The sequence below is a fragment of the Ambystoma mexicanum genome, chromosome 9 (assembly GCF_040938575.1).
Source record: "Ambystoma mexicanum isolate Mex_15411 chromosome 9, UKY_AmexF1_1, whole genome shotgun sequence".
Lineage (NCBI taxonomy): Eukaryota > Metazoa > Chordata > Amphibia > Caudata > Ambystomatidae > Ambystoma > Ambystoma mexicanum.
The window spans coordinates 399199079-399218697 of record NC_090931.1 but is presented as its reverse complement, the minus strand read 5'-3'; the positions used below and the strand labels follow the sequence as shown (position 1 = coordinate 399218697).

At 45.9% G+C, this 19619-nt stretch overlaps 1 protein-coding gene across 1 annotated transcript in view; it reads left to right on the top strand.

Annotated features, from left to right (window-relative positions):
• The window catches only part of GALNT17 (polypeptide N-acetylgalactosaminyltransferase 17), a 2143439-nt gene extending 2124413 nt beyond the window's left edge, over window positions 1-19026 (top strand). The window contains exon 11 of the mRNA XM_069614885.1: window positions 16529-19026. Within this exon, the coding sequence (XP_069470986.1) occupies window positions 16529-16657 (129 nt within the window). The 3' untranslated portion in view covers window positions 16658-19026. The remainder of the gene's footprint in view (window positions 1-16528) is intronic.
• Window positions 19027-19619: the final 593 nt, after the last annotated feature.

Below are 19619 nucleotides of genomic sequence, written 5' to 3'. Positions count from 1 at the left end.
ATTTGTACATTACACTCTAGCAGCTACAGCGTTTCAGTTACATGCACATACATTCGCGGTAAATGAGGTAATGGTTAGATCAGTGGAGTACATAGAGAACGACCCGCCACCGTCCGTGACGGTGGTTGCATATGAGGGGCTCAGACATTCACACATGATACGTGTACTCTTGCGCATTCTTTAATAAGTTCATAGTATAGTTGCATCCACTTTCTCGTGTACTCTAGCAGCATTAGCTTTAGTTATGGTGCGAGCCCATGGGGTGTAAGTATCTCAGCAATACGTGTAACAGATAAATTCTTGGTGCGTTCCTTCATTATTAGCATCCAACTGCAATGGTATATGCTCACCATCGCTTATATCGTGGGGGCATGATCTCTTGTAATCATACGTCCTACAGGCTTTTTGTAATATAAGGGGTTTTATGAAAGAGAAAAGCATCCTTTGCAAGTAGTCTCAGCATTAATATACAAAGATTGTCTGGCATATAATCGACCATTTTACTGTTCTTTTCATTTGTCTAGGCCTGCTGGCCGGGTCATGCTGGGAACGAAGATACACTGCGGGAGGTGAACTGTTACAATGTTAGGCTATTACGCTAGCTCATGTCCGTCTTGTTCGTGGGAACGTGCTCGCAGCGGATCTACCAGGGTGCTGCGGCAGCAGGGATGTTCTCCAAGGGTGGGGGCCGCGCTTCAGTGCGCTGAGCTCACACCATCTTTACTGGGCAGAGAATGGTTTTTGGGCCTAACTAAATTTGTGTTGTGATCAATAGATGTGGGCATTCGATATGTGCGGGCAATTAATACGTGCGGGCAATGTCTCCAGTGGGCGCGCCCTCCACCACCTGGGCCCGGGTGGCACGAGGAGACGCCCAAGAGAGCCACAGTCCTCACCTGGGGAGAAACTGCAGGCGAGGGGGGTCGTTTTGGACCAGTCCTCCCCTACATTTCCCCCCTTTCGTTACTAAAGTAACGAATTCTTTAAATCTTCTATCCTTCTACATTCTGCCTCGTCCATCACCGCCTCATCCCATGCCGGAGTTCCTTTGATGGGCATCCATGCTCTGCATACCGCTCTTAAGCTCTCGCCTCTCCGGGCATATTCATCTAGGGTGCACGTTAGATATATGCACCCACCATCTGCTTCTAAATCTACCCAAACTTCCTCATACCATTCTAGTATACGGGGCTCTTTGATGGTGGTGTGCCACAACTTATCTACAATATCTTTATCGTGGTATATGGGCACCAGTTGGTACCTGGGCGAATTATCTATTCCTGTTTGTACTTGTGCTTCTTGCATTGTTTTCATTGTACCGTGTGAGTTGCCCATTGTCACCATCATCATTGCACCGTTTGGTACTGCGTTGGCACAGACTCGAAGACCCACCTGGCACAGGCAAAAAAGTAGAAGGAGGAACACAACAGCTGGTATTAAAAATTTCACAGTTGTTCCAAGCCATGAGGGAACCCAGGAGAAGATGTTGTCAAACCAGGTGCTCGCTTCTGCTCCACCTTCCATTTTCATTTTTTCTCCCAGGTTATGGACTGCTTCGATTACATGGGACAGGGAGCCATTCTCTGCGTCTTCAGAAGGTACGAAAGTGCAGCAGGCACTTCCTATTTTTCGGCAAACACCACCGTCCATCGCTGTCAACAGGTCTAGAACATACCTGTTTTGCATGGTCATTAGTCGTAAGGCTCTTAGTTCAACTCTGATGATGTTGAATCCTTCTTCAGTGTCGTTCGCCAGCTGAATCAATTCCCAGCGTGTTATCTGGAGCCATTTTGCGTTTGCCCGTGCTTGGACACTTGAGACGAGTGAGGCAAAAAATGTTTCTGCTGAGCTGAATAATCGATATTTGTCTGGGATCTGAGCCAATAGTTCTGATGATGCCTTTGATATGTAGTTTGATGCTCGCCTGTTACGGGTCAGCACTTCTTCCTTGTTTCCAGAAGACAGGACATACATTTGTGTCTCTGCAGTTGGTTGAGCCACATTCTGCATGCGTTCCCGTGTCCCATCGACGTGGCTTTCTGGTATCACCATCAGGGCTGAGTGCAGAGTGGCCATTGAGCATCTGCCACTCCATGACTGGGGGAGGTGTAGGTATGCCTGTTTGCCGCACACCCAGTACGTGTCCATCAGGGCCGCTGTCCCTTTCCTTAGGTCTGGGATGGTGAGGGTCTTGTTGCAGTTCTTGTTTATTCCCATGGGGGTTCTCCCTTCTCCTTTAAAGCACAGTTTATAGTCCATTTCGCTCTGTAGTTTGAACGGCTTTTCAATGGCAGTTACCCAAGTTAGCTTTGAAATGTGTTCTCTCCATACTGGTGTACATGTTTCCACTATCCACTGTAATTTATCCGGCGCCACACCTCTTAGTGCTTCCGCCTTGCACAGTACTTCTTCATCCTTCTGCTTGTTGTCAGAAAAAAGTGTCCCTTTTATCACAAAAAATGGTTCTTTCAAACATACCACTCCTGCCGTTTTTGGGTAACACGTTTTCTCGTTCTGCAGCATTTGAAAAGTTACTTCGTGTGCCTGGAAGGTGTTCTTAATCCTGCACAGCGTGAGATGAAGGAGACATTGGGCATCCACAATAGGCAACTCTTTGGGTAACAATATTTTGGGTGTACCTGATGCATGGGGGATGAGGGAACAGACATAACAGCTTTCGTTTGTAGTCTGTTTAGCTGTGGCACTCATGTCTGCATACCACTTATTTGTTTGATGGGGGTGTCGTGGGTCTTCCATCTTATCTAGACCTAGCCCATAATACTCATCATACTTCTTCCTCCCTGTTTCTCTCTTTCGTCTGATGTTCTTGTTACTCATGTATTTCCCACCCCCCTGAGCAGTGGGCAAACTAGACCCCCCTTTCTCATTCCCGCCCCCCTGGGCCCATTCATCATATAGTATTTCGTGTATTTCTAGTAGCTTATCGTTTTCTTTCCTGACATTATCTGGCAGATTGTTTTCTGGGGTGGGGGCAAACTGGCTGGTGGGGGTGTTATATAACCATGATATGGCAGACGGGTTTTGGTCATTGAGACTGTGGGCATTGTAAGTGGATACCCCTGGTGGAGATGCTGTGTTGCTCTGCATTCCACCCTGTGGCTTTTCTATTTGTGAGGTCACAACACTGGATGGTGTGGTATGATACCCCCACACAAGTTTAGTTCCGTCCCATATCAAAAAATCACCTTCCTTGGTATTGACCCCTGCAGTTGCATTGGGCCCGGTGGTACTGTTAATTGGTCCAGTAGTGTTATTACTCCCTCCCCCCTCGTACATCTCGATAGAGATGAACGCTATAAACCAATATGTAACCAAGCCAAACATCATCATAAAAAACAATGTAATGCATATTGATAATCCACACTCATACGAATATCTACATCTCTCATATACTAATTCTCTCATTCTACTAATTCTATCCGTTGCAGGCTGCCCGTTAGATGCCATGGAAGCTCCTGTTTGAGATATAAAAGTGCATTAAGTGCATGCATGTAAACGTTTTGTTGGCACCATCTGTGCCAATAAATTTGACGGGGAATGGAAGCGGGTGGGGGTGCGGGGGAGGGGTATTCACAGACAAGGGTATATACAAGTTATAATATTATTATTTTACTAGTTATACATCATTCACCTAGATAAAAAAAAAGAAATCCCACACATTTTTTTTTTTTTTTTTTTTTTTTTTGATATCCTTGTCAGGCATTATTTCATTCAATTCCAGTGCTGACAGTATTCCATTTAGGTCCAGTGTTGACACACACACACACACACTCACGCAAACCGATATTTAGACATCCTACTCATTTTCATCATTTGCTGTTGTCTGTGCCTCCTCGTCTATCTCCTCGTGTACATTGCTGTATGCTTTTCGTACGTCGGTCAAGTGCACCCAGTACCTCAAGCCCTTCACCTTTACTGCCGTGGGCGTGCAAAATATTACTTCGTATGGGCCATGGAATCGTGGTGCATTCCACCGACGCACGAAGCTTCTGACATAAATTGAGTCGCCTGGCATTAGCTGTAGCTGTTGCTCTGGCTCCGTGACAGATCCTGTTACATTTCCCTCTTCTCTAGTGAAGGGTGGGGATAGTTGCTTCGATATTGCGCGCGCTGCCCTTGTTAATTTTCTTAGGTAGTCTGTGAACTCATCTCCCAATATTGCGGCGCTTCTGTGAGCATCTGAGTGTTCACGCAGTGGAGAGTGTGCTGTGTTCATTCGTCTCCCAGTCACGATCTCGTGTGGGGACAAATGGTGGTCTTTACTTGGTTGATTTCTCAACTCGAATAGTGCCAGGGGTAGACAGTAAATCCAATTTTTCTTTAATGAGAAGCATAGTTTTGATAACCTGCCCTTTAACAGGCCGTTCATCTTTTCCACTACGCCATTACTTTGAGGATGATAAATCGAACATAATTTATGTTTTATACCCAATAACGTGGTAACTTCCTTGAAGAGTTCATTCACAAAGTGAGAGCCGTTATCTGAGCGAATCACGTCACAAATTCCCCAGCGCGGGAACACTTCCCTTACTAGGAACTTGGCGGCGCTTTTGGCATCAGGTCGCGCACAGGGTCCTGCTTCCACCCATCTTGAAAACGGGCACACAACCACGATCATGTACCGTGCGCCATTACACCTTTCCCCCATGTCTGCATAATCTATATGTAGTTCTCTGAATGGGCCAAGGGGTTTGGGAATTGTTCCCCGGAGTGTGCGTAGGGTCATTCCTGAGTTGTATATTTGGCATGTTGTACATTCCATTGCCAATCGAGACACATGCTCCTGGAGACACGGCACAAACCATTCTTCCTGTATTTCTGCTGCGATGTGCTGTTTAGTGTTGTGTGCGGGGAAGTGTAGCTGTTGGAATGCTACTTTTAGTAACTGTAGTGGCATTACCACTTTCCCTGAGTTATTTTGCCGCCATAATAGGTCTGTTCCTGATTGGCTGCATCCCTGTTTTGTCCACGTTAGTTTTTCTTCTGCACTAGCTCCTTCCTGCAATTCTAGAATTTGTGATAAGGACATCATGTTGTACCCTTCTGACAGTTCTTCGGTTGTTGTGTTCTTCATCATGAACTCACCTGTGTCGTATTTTTGAAAATAGGAAGCCTCTTTGGCGGCAGCGTCCGCTGCCGCGTTCCCTAAAGACACAACGTCTGTATTGGATGTATGGGCCTGGCACTTCACTATTGCTACAGCAGTAGGGTTTTGTAGGGCCTCTATTAATTCTTTTAACAATTCTGCATGCTGCACTGGCGTTCCGTCTGCCCTTCTGAATCCCCTACGGCCCCATCTTGCTAGACCTCCATGTACTGTCGTCGTCATGTAAGCTGAGTCTGTGTATATTGTAACTGCACAGCCCTTTGCTGCGTGTAGTGCTTCTATGAGCGCAACCAGTTCTGCTGCTTGTGCAGAGTAATGCGACGGGAGGCGGTACTGTACTAATGTTTCAAACTCACCTTCCTCTAATCTCACTACCGCCATGCCAACGTGTTTTTCTCCCGTGTCCATATCAATTGATGCGGACCCATCCACAAAGTACACTTCCCCCTCGCTGAGAGCGTTTTCACACACCACTGTGCCCTCCCCTCCTTCTCCTGTGTGGGTTGTGCAGTCGTGATTTTGCATATCCTCCAATGTGCACGCTTCTGTGATAAACGTGGCGGGGTTCACTGTTTTACATCTCACTATGTGGATGTTGGCGCTGGACAATATGATCTCATATGCTGTTGCCCGCTGTGTGGTCAGCGTGCTTTTTGATCTTTCAAGTATTGCAAATAATGAGTGTTCCACAAACAATGTTACAGAGCATCCCATTACTATTGTGGCACTTTTCTCAATCGCGAATGCGGCTGCTGCGAGCGATTGTTCGCACGCGAAATGACCCTGCATCACGGCATCCAAAGTACCACTATAGTACGCCAGGGGCTTGTGTCCTAAGGAGGTTTTTTGTGTCAGTACTGCTGTCATAAGTGTTCCCTTGCAATGGGAAAATAGGTAAAATTCGTGTTCATAATCAGGGTTTGCTAGTACTGGAGCGCTTGAAATTAGTTCTTTCAGTGTTTTGAACGATGTGCGCATTTCTTCTGACCACTTTATTTTTACATTCTCCTGTTGTGCTTCTTTGAGTGCTTGTAGGAGGGGCCTGGTGTATGCTGCATAATCTAATATCCATGCTCGGCAATAATTGCACATCCCCAAAAATGTCTGCATATCTTTCACCGTCGTGGGCTCTCCTACTGACCTTATTGCCTCCACCCTGTCGGGAATTATTCTTTTTCCATCTTTTGATATGAGCTGTCCCAGGTATAGGACCTCAGTCAGGCAATACTGTAGCTTCTCCCTGTCTACCTTGTAACCCTTGTTGGCTAGTAAAGTCAGGAGCATTGTTGAATCTTTTCTACATGTTGCTTCGTCTTGTGCACACACCAATAAATCATCCACGTACTGAATAATTGTACTCTCTACTGATAGGTTTCCCAAGTCTTCATGCAATATGCGGTTGAATATGCTCGGGCTCTCACAGTATCCCTGTGGCAGTCTGCAATGTTCATATCTTTTTCCCCCCAGTGTGAACGCTGTAAGATATCTACTCTCTTCAGCCAGGGGTATTGAGAAAAATGCGTTTTTCAAGTCCACTACTGTAAAATGTGATGCTGCTTTTGGGATGCTGCATAGTATTGACGCAGGGTTCGGGACTAGAGGGAACTCTTTCTGTATTACATCATTGAGGGGGCGTAAGTCCTGTATCATCCTCCAAGACCCCCCTTTCGCTTTTTTGATTGGATAAATACATGTGTTACATGGTGAGTTTGAAGGCACTATTATCCCTTGTACTAGTAGTGCACTTATCGTTTCTTTTATCCCTTCTTCAGCCTCACGGGACAATGGATACTGTTTGACTCGGGGTAAGATAGCTCCTTGTTTTAGGTTTATTCTCACAGGTTGTACTCCATGCAACAGTCCCACATCATGTGGGCCTGTCGTCCATAAATTGTTTGGTACTAGCCTCATGTCATCATCAAAAAACGACGGTGGTGTTCCTACCACTGCCATCAATTGGACAGGGATCTCTCTGGCTTGGATCAAAATGTCACAGGGCATCGCTATTTCCATTACTATCTCACCATCTACTTCTGTGTCTGAAAAGAGATCCTCATCTGTTACCTCGCGTAGGGCAAGGTTGGCGTTTGTACACAGTACGGTGCGCCACTCACATCCTTCTCTGTCCATTCCAATCACAGCGATCCGTTTCGTTGATACCTGCACAGCGTGCAAATCCAACGACACCACTGATCCTGGTGCTGCATTTGGACACACTATGGGGCGGAAGAGGAATTCTGCTGGAATCCTCCAATCCATGTTTTTTAGCTCTGGGACTATAAAGGCCAGAGTCTTTAGCCCTGCAATGAACATCTCTTCCTTTTGTGGCAACCCTCGTATTTCCTGTGTGGTTGTGTAGGCTTGTACTACCAACATTGCACGCAAGGGGCATATCCCGGGTGTAGAACACACTATTCCTCCTTCCGTAAATGATATGGTCATGTTGAGTTTACTCATAAGGTCCCTCCCCAGTAAATTTATCGGGGATTGTTCATAATACAGTAAGGGTGCTTTTACAGTCTTGCCCCCTATAGTTACATCCAAAACTTCTGTGTAAGGAACTTCAATTACAGCCCCAGAGAACCCCTGCGTCTCTAACTTCCTGTTAGATAACGGGAACCGGCCCTCCCTGACACATGATTTCTCCGCTCCCGAATCAACCATGAATACAAATTGCCTGTCTCCTATCTGCGCCCCTACCAATGGTTCCTCTGCTGCACTGTGGGAGGTAGATAGAACTGGACACGCAAGTGTTCTCTGTGGGCTGTCCTATGCGGGGTGTCTCATGGCCCCCCCTTCATTAAATACGTTACCTGAGACCACTGACATGCCGTTATAGGGTGCTGGTGCGGGGGCCCCGTTAGCTGCTGTCGCGAAAGGGTTGCCTGGTGTATATTGCATGCTGTCGTTGTTAGGCATGTTTTGCGGGTGGTTCTGTGTTCTGTATTGTGATCCCTGTTGCTGGCTCGTGTTACCCTGGCTTGGGTCTCTCAGTGGCTGCTGTCCCATCGGAAGGCCATATGGGCTTCCCGGATGGGGATGGCCATACTGTTCCACCTCCTGGAACCCGTTGTTTTGTCTACTTCTGCACTCCCTGGAGTAATGTCCCCATCGCCCACAGTTCCAGCAACTCCCCTGGGGGCCCCGGGGACCCTGCCATCCACTTCCTCCCATTCCTCCGTACCCCTGTGGTCCACCTCCTCTTCTGCTCCTGTACCCACCTCGTCCCCCTCGAGGGGTCCTCTCTTGCCACTGCAGACCTCCACCCTGCTCCTGCTCGTCCCACTGCCGCTGTCCTGTTCCCGCCCAATTAGTTGCCATCCTTCCTTGTATTGCTATCAGCCCCTCCTCTTCCTCATCTCCCTCCCTACTGTGTGGGAGCGCGGCTACTGCTGCTGCAACCTTCACTAACTTTGACTGTACTAACTTCGCCTCGTCTGCCAATCTTTTCTGCGCCACCTCCTTCTCCCTCTCCTTTATTCTTTTACAATGGTGTACTATTATGCTTTGAATTTCTGGCCATCCCTTTGCTTCAATACCTGCTATCTTGTCAAGCGCCTTCTGTACTTCCTTTGGGAGCCCTCTTTTTATAATGAAGTAAAATAAAGATGTCGATTGATACCAGGGCGTGCCCGTTTCCGCTCTCCACATCTCTTGGACCCGAAATATGTAATCCATAGCCTCCTCCCCGTCATTCATTGCACACTGCATCACGGACTGTAAGTCAGGTGTGTCTGGAAATGTTTCGCGTAAGGCGTCCCACACCCTAGCCCGCACTGTGTTAAAGGAGGCCCCATCATGGCGGTCACAATCTAAGGTTACTCCCGGGAAACCGGCTTTAACCCATACTCTTTCAGCCTGGTCGCCCACCGCTGATACGAGCAGACTTTTCACATCTCCTACAGCTAGGGGTACCCCAGCTGTATGTTTTTCGAAGGCATATATCCACTTACTTGCCCCGCCTGATAACGGGGGCAATAGCTTTAATAAATTAGCTTTATCCATCTGTGCCCATGGGATATAGTTAGGCCTCCCTCCTCCCCTATGTATCAACGGGAGCTGTAGCTTTCCTCTCGTTGTTGCATCCGGACCCGTTTTGGCTGCTGATGTTCCCAGTGATGCCATCTTCCCCACTCTGTTCCTCAGTCGCCCCGTCCACTCATCATCTAGGGTTCGCATAGAACATGCACCTTCCTCCCCCTCGCTTCCCCCTCCTATTGCCATACTCAACCTGTCGCTTTCATCTAGCTCCTCTCTAACATCACATAGTAATTCCTCTCTGAATCCCCCAAGCCTTTCTTCGTTACCACCATCTTCCTCTCGGGTTCCTACTTCTATTATTCGCGTTGGTTCATCCTCAATCCTAAACAAGATCTCGCCCTTTTTCCACCCCTCTTCGGGCCTTCTGCTTTCATCCGAGGCTCTAGACGTACGTCCAGCTCTGGTTGTATCTAGTGCTGTTCGTTCGCATATGTTTTTTATCCTCGAGAGCTCATCTTTTGCTATCGACAGTCTTGATTCTAGATCATCTGTGAGTTTCTCTATGTCCACCCTTTGTGTGCTCGCCTGGCCTCGCTCCCTTGTACTTTCATATGGTGGGGGTGCAGTGGGCCGGTGGGGTGTGGTAGGTGTCGGGGGAGGTACATACGTTGGGTCACTGTATCCTTCTGCGGGTACAGGTTTCTTTAATATCGGGTATAAACTTATTACCTCCACTGGTGGTGTGACACCTGACAATTCTTTGGTATCTTTCTGCAATATCAGTGGATTGTCTGTAGTAGATGGGAGATCAGGATTTGGTGCCGGCGCTTTAGGCGGTGGCACCTCTTCGAATAACCGCCAAAGATCTAATATTTCCCTCCTATTCCGCAGCTGTTTCCCTCGGTACTTCAAGAAAATGCATGTCATCACCATATCTAGAACGCTTTTGTCAAATGACCCTCCCTCTGGCCATATCTGGGGTAGCCCCTCTCCTTTCAGCTCGGTTACCCATTGGTCGTGGTATTTCTTGATCCGCTCCGCGTGCCCTGGAAGGCTTTTACAAATATGTGATAATGGTGTTTCAGGCCCCATCTTTGTGTGCTCCCCTGGTGCTTATGTGTCTCTGTATCTCTACACCTCTAATGGTACTATAGTATAGATATTACTTTTTGTATTCTACTCCACTTCCAGTGTTATGCTCGCTCGGGCTCTCCCTCCCTTAATTGTTCAATACAAAACTGTCTGTACACAATTTCTACTTTGTTGTCTTCGGGGGACACATACAAGAGCAATCCATCATTTATTTTGACACTATCAACCCGGAAATCAAAGGGTACCCACTCACGTCACTTTCTCAGCGTTGCTTCAAAAAGAATTTTTATCCGGTCACACTTACCATGACCATTTAACAATTACACGTTCATAGCCGTTTTACACATTCTTAAATGACAAAGTTATCCCTTAACACATACGAGGTGCACACACCTCTTGGTAACACTCCGTACACCAGTCACGCTGCCCTCCCTTTCCTCCCTAGCCGGCTGTCCCTGTCTATCTTGCTCAGCACATGTGCATATATTTATAGGTTTTAACCTTCTCTCCCCCCTAGTAGGACCCTTGTTCTCTTATTTTTCTCCCAAGTTTGTGCTAATTCCGTTGTTATTCTCCCCCTACCCCTAAAGAAAAAGAAATAGAAGTAGTAGCGATCACTAATATATTCTCAGTGCCCCCTTTTGCTGAACACCTTTATCTTGTATTTCACTTCGTCATATATTCCCAGCACTAGTCAATATAGCACTATGCGGCGCCGCCTTCCACCCCCTTTCGGAGCTAGGTTCCCGTCACTTCTATCTCTTTATTCACCTCGTAATCCTAATGGCCATATGCAAAGAAAAAGAAAGGAAATTTTAGAATGATCTTTAGTATATCTTCGTACCCCCTTTTCGTTCCCTGTCCTACGCTTCTCTCCTCGCTCCCTTTACAATCGCTCACACTCAGTACTCACGTGCCCGTCTTGAACCGATAGTCTCCGAAACTGGGTCCGTCCAGGCAGTGTCACCGGTAACTCAACGGTCAGCCCCTGGCTCCGGCGAGCGGCACTCAAAGGGGATTTTTTTCCAATCGGGATCCCGTACCCTTTCTCATTGAGTGCGCACTTCTTAGTGTGCCGGTCGCCGTTGGCGGGCAGCCTCCCGGAGCCGGCTCACCGTGCGTATCCCTTCTCGACCGGAGATTCTCGTGCCAAACGGGGACGGTTATAAGGAGTTTAGGATGAAAAAATCACGCTATCGGGGTCACCACTGAAGGCATGCGTCCCCAAACAGCACGATCCTCCCCGCAATGAGAGACAATGAAGGACTCTCCCAAAATGGGAATAAGGCCAAGACAGAGTGCGGGTGAGCGTAAATGGGAGTTTATCAATCAGAATAGGGCATGCAAAGAACTCTGCAAACTCCGAGAGCGCTCTGTCTGACAATAGCAAAGACAGGCGTATATATTTACAAAAAACGTCATAAGAACCTACATACTATAGGGGGCACAAGTTCAAGGGGATTGGGTGGCGACGACTAACTATAGGTGCTGCTGTGATGTGGTTGGCTTTGGCTGGAAGACGTCACTGGGCAGCCTCGTGGGTTGGGCTTGGCCTGGCAGGGTGGCGGAGTTCATCCGGCTGGTGTTGTCGTGCCATCGCGGCCAATGTCAGAGATGAATGTCCTTTCCTGACTTATTTGCCCTAGGCCATGCACACCGCAGTCATTCACTCGTTTCAGTATTATCTTCTTTAGTAAATCTTCCAATAGGTTATACTACAGGTTAATGCAACACAGGAGGAATGTACCTTGTGAGGGGACTGGAGGCAATATGTCAGGGCATGGTTACCAGTGTCCTGTTGACCGGGGTCATAGGTCGAGGGGCTAAGCTTCAGGGCCTGGCACGGGCGGTACATGTCTTTCTGCCTTGTTAGAAGTTGTTATGGATGTTCCGCTGTGTGTTGTCAAAGTGTTGGGTGTCCTGATTGCACAGGGCCATAAGTCTGAGATGGTCCGGTGGGTTGTAAGGTTTACGAGGGGGCGCGTGCGTTCAGGCAGAGGTTTACTGCTGTGCTGTAAATAATGCAGGTGGCGGGTGGTGGCCTTGGGTGCTACAGAGGGGGTTACAAATCTTTGAAGCGGCTCCAGTCTGGTTTGGGGGAGGTAAAGCAGCGCGGCGCGGTCTCTGCTCTCATGCCTTTGGCAGCCTTCACAGGGTGGGAGGGGGAACGGCCTTGCAAGTAATTCACAAAGGTATCTCCCTCGTGCGTTGCTGAATACAAGTAAAAGACATCGCAAATATTTGAACACTTTCTATAATACTTATTTAACATCACGTCAAAACATGCTTTTAACCTTCGCTGGGTGCGCTTTGATTATACCCAGATCGAGCATCATATTTGTACATTACACTCTAGCAGCTACAGCGTTTCAGTTACATGCACATACATTCGCGGTAAATGAGGTAATGGTTAGATCAGTGGAGTACATAGAGAACGACCCGCCACCGTCCGTGACGGTGGTTGCATATGAGGGGCTCAGACATTCACACATGATACGTGTACTCTTGCGCATTCTTTAATAAGTTCATAGTATAGTTGCATCCACTTTCTCGTGTACTCTAGCAGCATTAGCTTTAGTTATGGTGCGAGGCCATGGGGTGTAAGTATCTCAGCAATACGTGTAACAGATAAATTCTTGGTGCGTTCCTTCATTATTAGCATCCAACTGCAATGGTATATGCTCACCATCGCTTATATCGTGGGGGCATGATCTCTTGTAATCATACGTCCTACAGGCTTTTTGTAATATAAGGGGTTTTATGAAAGAGAAAAGCATCCTTTGCAAGTAGTCTCAGCATTAATATACAAAGATTGTCTGGCATATAATCGACCATTTTACTGTTCTTTTCATTTGTCTAGGCCTGCTGGCCGGGTCATGCTGGGAACGAAGATACACTGCGGGAGGTGAACTGTTACAATGTTAGGCTATTACGCTAGCTCATGTCCGTCTTGTTCGTGGGAACGTGCTCGCAGCGGATCTACCAGGGTGCTGCGGCAGCAGGGATGTTCTCCAAGGGTGGGGGCCGCGCTTCAGTGCGCTGAGCTCACACCATCTTTACTGGGCAGAGAATGGTTTTTGGGCCTAACTAAATTTGTGTTGTGATCAATAGATGTGGGCATTCGATATGTGCGGGCAATTAATACGTGCGGGCAATGTCTCCAGTGGGCGCGCCCTCCACCACCTGGGCCCGGGTGGCACGAGGAGACGCCCAAGAGAGCCACAGTCCTCACCTGGGGAGAAACTGCAGGCGAGGGGGGTCGTTTTGGACCAGTCCTCCCCTACACGAGATACTGCCACTTATTAGCTGATGCCATAACGCTCCTCCACACTTCCAGTGGAACTTCAGCCTTTTAACGATTACGTCGCTGCATTTCGACATGATATGTAGGTATGAATTATAGTGCATCTAAAAAATCATATGAGGTTTTCTTTTTTCAAATGTAAAGAAGTCCAGAGCACAATTCCAGGATCCCGCCCTGTGCAGGAATTGCACTCCCTTCTGTGGGGCATCTAGTCCAATGCTCAAACCATTGTGCGTTGCAGGTTCCACCGAACACAGTACCTGGACAGTGACTTACATGGAAATCCCTCTCCAATTCCAATGTAATTATGCAAACCTTTTTTTTTCACTAAAAGGGAGATCTTTATTCCACATTCATGTTTGTATCACAGTAATTTCTCCCTTCATAAACATTCACAGCTTTAAAGCAAGATAATATGTGGTTAAAAAAAAAAAAAGATTTTGGCAAGAAGGGAAAGGAAACACAAAAACAGGCTTGGACAGTACACACCTGAATTTGATTCACACTGCAAAGCTGCCTGGCAGGTGATTGATTCACCAACTACTTTCAGCTTCCTGCTCTCAGGGTTACCATAGTAACCAGTCCCCAAAAATATCCATTCACAGGTACAGGCAGTCCTGACACCACAGATATGAACAAGGCCTCTCTTCTGTTAGGAAACACATTCCTAACTTATGGTGCACGGAAACTATCCTCCACCATCATTCTCATGTTATCCAACTCAAGATTGCCATTATAATTGGTTATTTATAACACGCTTAATACCCAGGGGTTTCTACGAGGACCCGGGGAACAAACCTGTGTTGCTTCGCGTCGCCTTGCTTCCAAGGCGAGCGCATTGCCCGTGAGCTATCCATCCTGTGTAGATGGGACCCACTGTAAAGAACTACAGGTACAACAACAGGGGAATTAAAGGGGAACAGAGGGAATCCTCTAGATCAGCCTGCCTTCCAAACCCTTTCATTGCGGAAGCATCAAAAGCCCCACCCGAATTTAGGGTGAGGGGTGCAGAAGGTAGTGTTTTCACAGTAGTCCTGGCAGCATGCCCACTCTGCTGTGGAATGATTTAGAGACACAATATCACGCACTACCTATATCTGACTACCATCAATGCTACAGGGGGCAGCGCCCAGAACTGTACCCTCACAAATAGACTCAGAAGCCCAGCAGAGCTGCAAGAGCCATACCATTCTGAAACCTGAGATTGTGGAACCGCCAGACCACATACACAGAATGCCGCAACATACGTGAGATATAAAGAATAGCACAGTGACCACAGGCCTATTCTCCCCTACTCAAGACTGCTTGGAGGGGCATCTGCAATCAACACATTCCCATGCAGCAGTGCTTCCTTTAACTTGGGGGAGGGGCAGGTGAATTGGTTATCCCAGCAGTACCAACAACGTGTCTAACATTCTGTTGGAGGATTCGCAGTCCAAAAGTTTGCTCAACCCCTTCGCCATGGTCAGTGCTCATGATGCTATTGCCACAACTGGGGAATGTGCCTAGACCTGTACCCACTGCAGGATACTGGGAAGCCCAGCAGACCTGCAAGGGGCTGTGGCAGTTGCAAACCTGAGAGTGGGAAACCACCATACCCCTCACACAGAATAGTTGCAATATACATGAGACGCAGAATAACACAGTGACCTTAGTACTATTCTCTCCTACTCACTGTGACCTCAAGAATACTTCCTGGGGCATCTTCTTTCTGCACATCTCGCAGCACTTCTGTCTTAAGTCGTGGCCAAAGTGTGGGCCGCAGTGGCACCCAGCACTGTTAATTTATGTTGCACACCCCCAGCACCCAGCCCTTTGCAGGCCCAGGGAGAGCCATCTGCAGCCATCCAAAAGGCTTGGCTCCCCTAACAGAAAAGCCTAGTAGAAACTCTGGAGTTGGTTCATAATCACCAGGACTTGGTTTGCCCTTCCCTTCTGAAATCCAACCCCATCAGGGACTAAGGGGGGCATAATGAAACACCATTCTTAGAACCACAAAGCCCGGGAGCAGGGTCAATACTTCAGAAAAACAAGAGACTGGAAGGAGAGAAAGCAAAGAGTCCCTCCACAGCCACCCATAAGCTTTGGCACCATTGACTCTCAGCCAAGCAGACGCTCCCAGGGTGTCCCTAACTCCTTCCCTGTGCTGTCCTCCCCTCCTGAAACCCAAGCCCACAGAGACTTAGGCGGAAATTACGTAACATAGTTATTAGGCCCACTAAGCCCAGAAGCAGGGTCAAAGCTTAAGGTAAACAAGAGGCCAGCCCAGCTGTCATCTCCAGGGTTTACTATCCAGAAGGACATAAAGCTAAACAGGAGGAACATAGGACAGGTCAGATGATTTATATCCTGGGCTATGAGAGGGTGGAAAGCGTTCTATCGGAAAGTGGAGCACCTTCATCGAGTAAGTACTGTGACGAAGAAGGGAGATGTGGTGTAATGAGACATGTCCAGCAGCATGCTATCTTCTGCCAGCACTTAGTTCTTCAGTCTCCATATGCTGCCTTCTCACAAACCCTGGACACTTTGACTTGAGTAGACAGTTGTATTGATCACAGAGTGATTCATCATGTGAATAATATCTAAAAAGGTTCCATTGCAATATATGAATAATCTCTCATTGATCCAATATTTGCCTAGATTTGGAAGCACAATATACACGTGTTACACGCTTTGCTTTCCATACTGGCAAGGCTGCACATAGACAACATTTAAGAGCAGCTTTCAACACTACTTCTGAAGTCATGGCCTTTGCTGTGCCAGGTCTTTATCCTGCTGTTGGACTGAGGAAGTTGGTCTTTGCCAGTTTCCACATCCAGAACGTTTCAGGTTGTAACCTTAGTAGGTAGCTACTGTAAACCCACATATTTTCCAGGTGTTTAGACCACACTTTACAACACAGAATCACACGAAGATGGTATTTTGTTATTGCTTGACCAACCTCATCAATGTCACTACTGCTATATCCTAAGCAGGTTGCCCTTCTAATGATGTACATCTCTCTTCTTTTGTTTCATTTATAGAATGGCTCCTTAGTGAATAAGGGCACTGGACGTTGCATGGAGGTGGAAAACAAAGGAAATGCTGGACTCGACCTCGTTTTGCGTAGTTGCACAGGACAAAGATGGACAATTAAAAACTTTATTAAATGAAAAACACTCGAATTGAAGAATCTGAACAGGATTTTCCTATCACTCGCTGGGATGGATGTTTACTATAGCTTGGGTTCATTAAATTGGGTTATCGGAATAAACTTCAATCAGTGATCGAAGTGAGCGGGAACGGTCGGGAGCGGTGTTCCACTACTTTTATTTTTTTCTGTTTACCATTCCTCTACTTTTTTGACCATATTCACCATTTTCTCACTCTGGAGGAAAACACCTAGATCAATTCTAGGTCCATCATTGATGCACAGCTATCACAAACACAACTGGTACCAGGAGCCGCTCATTCACCTTACATACAACTGTAGCAAGCACTCCAGAAGCATCAACAATACATTTTCAAAGATCACAGTGAGCCAAAGTGTGAACATTTTCTAGATGGAGATAATGCTTTTTAAAGGACTTGAAGCCTTTGGAGGAGGTATGGTTTGCACTTCATGTACCAGCTCCCTTCCTTCAATCAATGACTCCCCTCTTCTCCTTCTCCTCTTCAGCTTACCACTGCCTTGCTCCTTTAGGAATCAAGTGGAAGGCAGCATTACAACGACACAAAGCAAAATGTGTTAATCCTTCAGAACCAGTAGTTTAGCTTTTCCTGCACAATAGGTAGATACTAACGCAAGCCCATGATGAAGTTTTGATGCAGTGTTTTCATCAAGTTTTGAGCAGCGATGCATTTAGCAAGAAACATAATATTGTTTTGATTCTATACGATTTCTTCCAAGATTCCTTCTGCATTTCTGTCACTATATCAATTTAAAACAAATATTAGCAGATTGTACCAGTTTGTTTGGTCCAGTGCCCGCTACATTTGGCGTTGGTAGATGTTCAGACACATACATATTTCTAAATGCCTATTTTCTCTTTTCTTTAAGATGAGTATTATATGTCATAGGCACACAATCCTCATATGCTTCAACTGGCATTTAAAAGCAATGAAAGATTTATGAGATGTGTTATCAGTGGGGTACTGAGCTCCACGTATGTAAAAAATGGACGAATATTATTTATTTTAATGAATGATATGTTACACAATTCTCATGAAGACAACACCACCAACATCGAAAAATCATTTAGCTGCATCATGATGCGTGTCTTGTTATATAAGACATAGCTACTCTCTGTGATGACTCAACGTCAGTACATTTACAGTCTTCAGATTTCATTAAGCAAACTAATGCATTATGGACTTTGTAGTCTTTTTGAGCTTCAGTTGCACAAATCGGACATTAATATCTTATACTAAAAGGAGAGTTGAAAACTGGACACCTATTATGATGCCTGTGGGTCATCTGATCTCCCTAATAGAGGTTGAGGGAAACAGTTATTGCTAGCTAAAACTAATGTTTTGTGACACTTGAAACTGTACAAAGTTACCGCATGTATTCTCTACAAGCAGAGGTAGACATGAAAGCACCCAGTAATTTATTTTAAAGCATTCAGTAACATTGTATTTATTTCTATAAAGACTAGTTGGGGAAACAGACTACCTCTCCTGTACTGGAACAGTCAGTATATGTTTAGTCACACAGCGGAAATGCACAGGTAATAACAGGGCAAGAACTACACAGCTGTAGAACAGGTGTACAACCCAGTTTGTACTTGCATTTCGTTTTAACTGCTAGTTCATCTATCAACTAGCACAGTAGCATTCTAGATAATATATATTTTAAAGCAAAGCAACCGATCGATCATGTGTTAAGGTTTGTTTCAGGACCACATTGGAATTGTAAGCAGTGGAACGTTGAAATACAAGTACTGCAATGTATTTTGTATCTACATTTAATTTTCTGAAATGTGTTTTTTTGGAAGCTTATCTCTGTCAAATTCAATTTCACTGCGATGGTAGCATAGCCAGAATTTCCATTCTGTATTTTCAGAATACACTAGCCACGTGCGAGGTGAGCATGACTCTTATGGTATGCCAAACGTATAATATTATTTTAACACGTGTTACTCAAAACAGGAATGACACCCCTTTCTACTTCAATCTGAACACTGGCAGCCACTTACATGAAGACATTCTTAATTCTCATTGAAAAAGGACGCAATCCATGATCACTTTCTTCAAGAAATTCCATGTGGACTACTTTCATTGAAGAACGTTTGTTTTATTAGCATTCAATTGTTACAGCATATCCAACCTTAAAGGGATATGCCATTGATTCTTCCTAATTGTGTTGAACAATATTCCCTAGCAGCTTACACTATGTGCCAGAAATGGTCAAGGAGAAGTTATTTTGAAACAATTGCTTGTGTATTTGTTTTGTCTGTTTGTACATATTAGAGAACGGTTTGCCAATATCTGTGAACAAAGCAAATAAACATGGGCAGATCAAAACATGCCTTGAGGTGCACCCCTCCAGTAGAGTATAATATGTTGGTCAATCAGTCACTTTTTCATCATTTCACATTCTACATTTCCGTCAATTTATAATCCAGTAGTTGATGAAATATTAATGACCTGCTGTTGCTCCTTCTCGTTTATTCTGTTCTTCCCTTTCTAGGATTGGTCCGTCACTTCTGCGTAAATAGGTGGTCGGAAACCCCCACTAGAAAGAAGTGCAACCCAAACAAATTAGAAAATTAAATACAAAAGTGATCATTTTGACAGCAGGTGGAATAATACATTATACAATATATGTATGCGTCCTTTTGAGATGAGACATCATATCCCTATACTCAAACTTCAGCAAACTCATGAAGAGATGAGGGGGAATTCATTTGTTGGTATTTCTTCTTTCCTTGAAGAAGTTGACTTCATCTAATGTGCACGGTTATGGATTAGATCCAACACAAGCTCTCACTGTTTGATTTCAACAAAATCGTATAACTTTCCATGGAAATGCTCTCCATTGTTACCTCCCATAGGCTTCGGGTGTGCAGGTAAGCTCAAACCGGCGCAGCAAACATGAACACAGTTGCTTTATTGAGAGAATGTACATGTTTA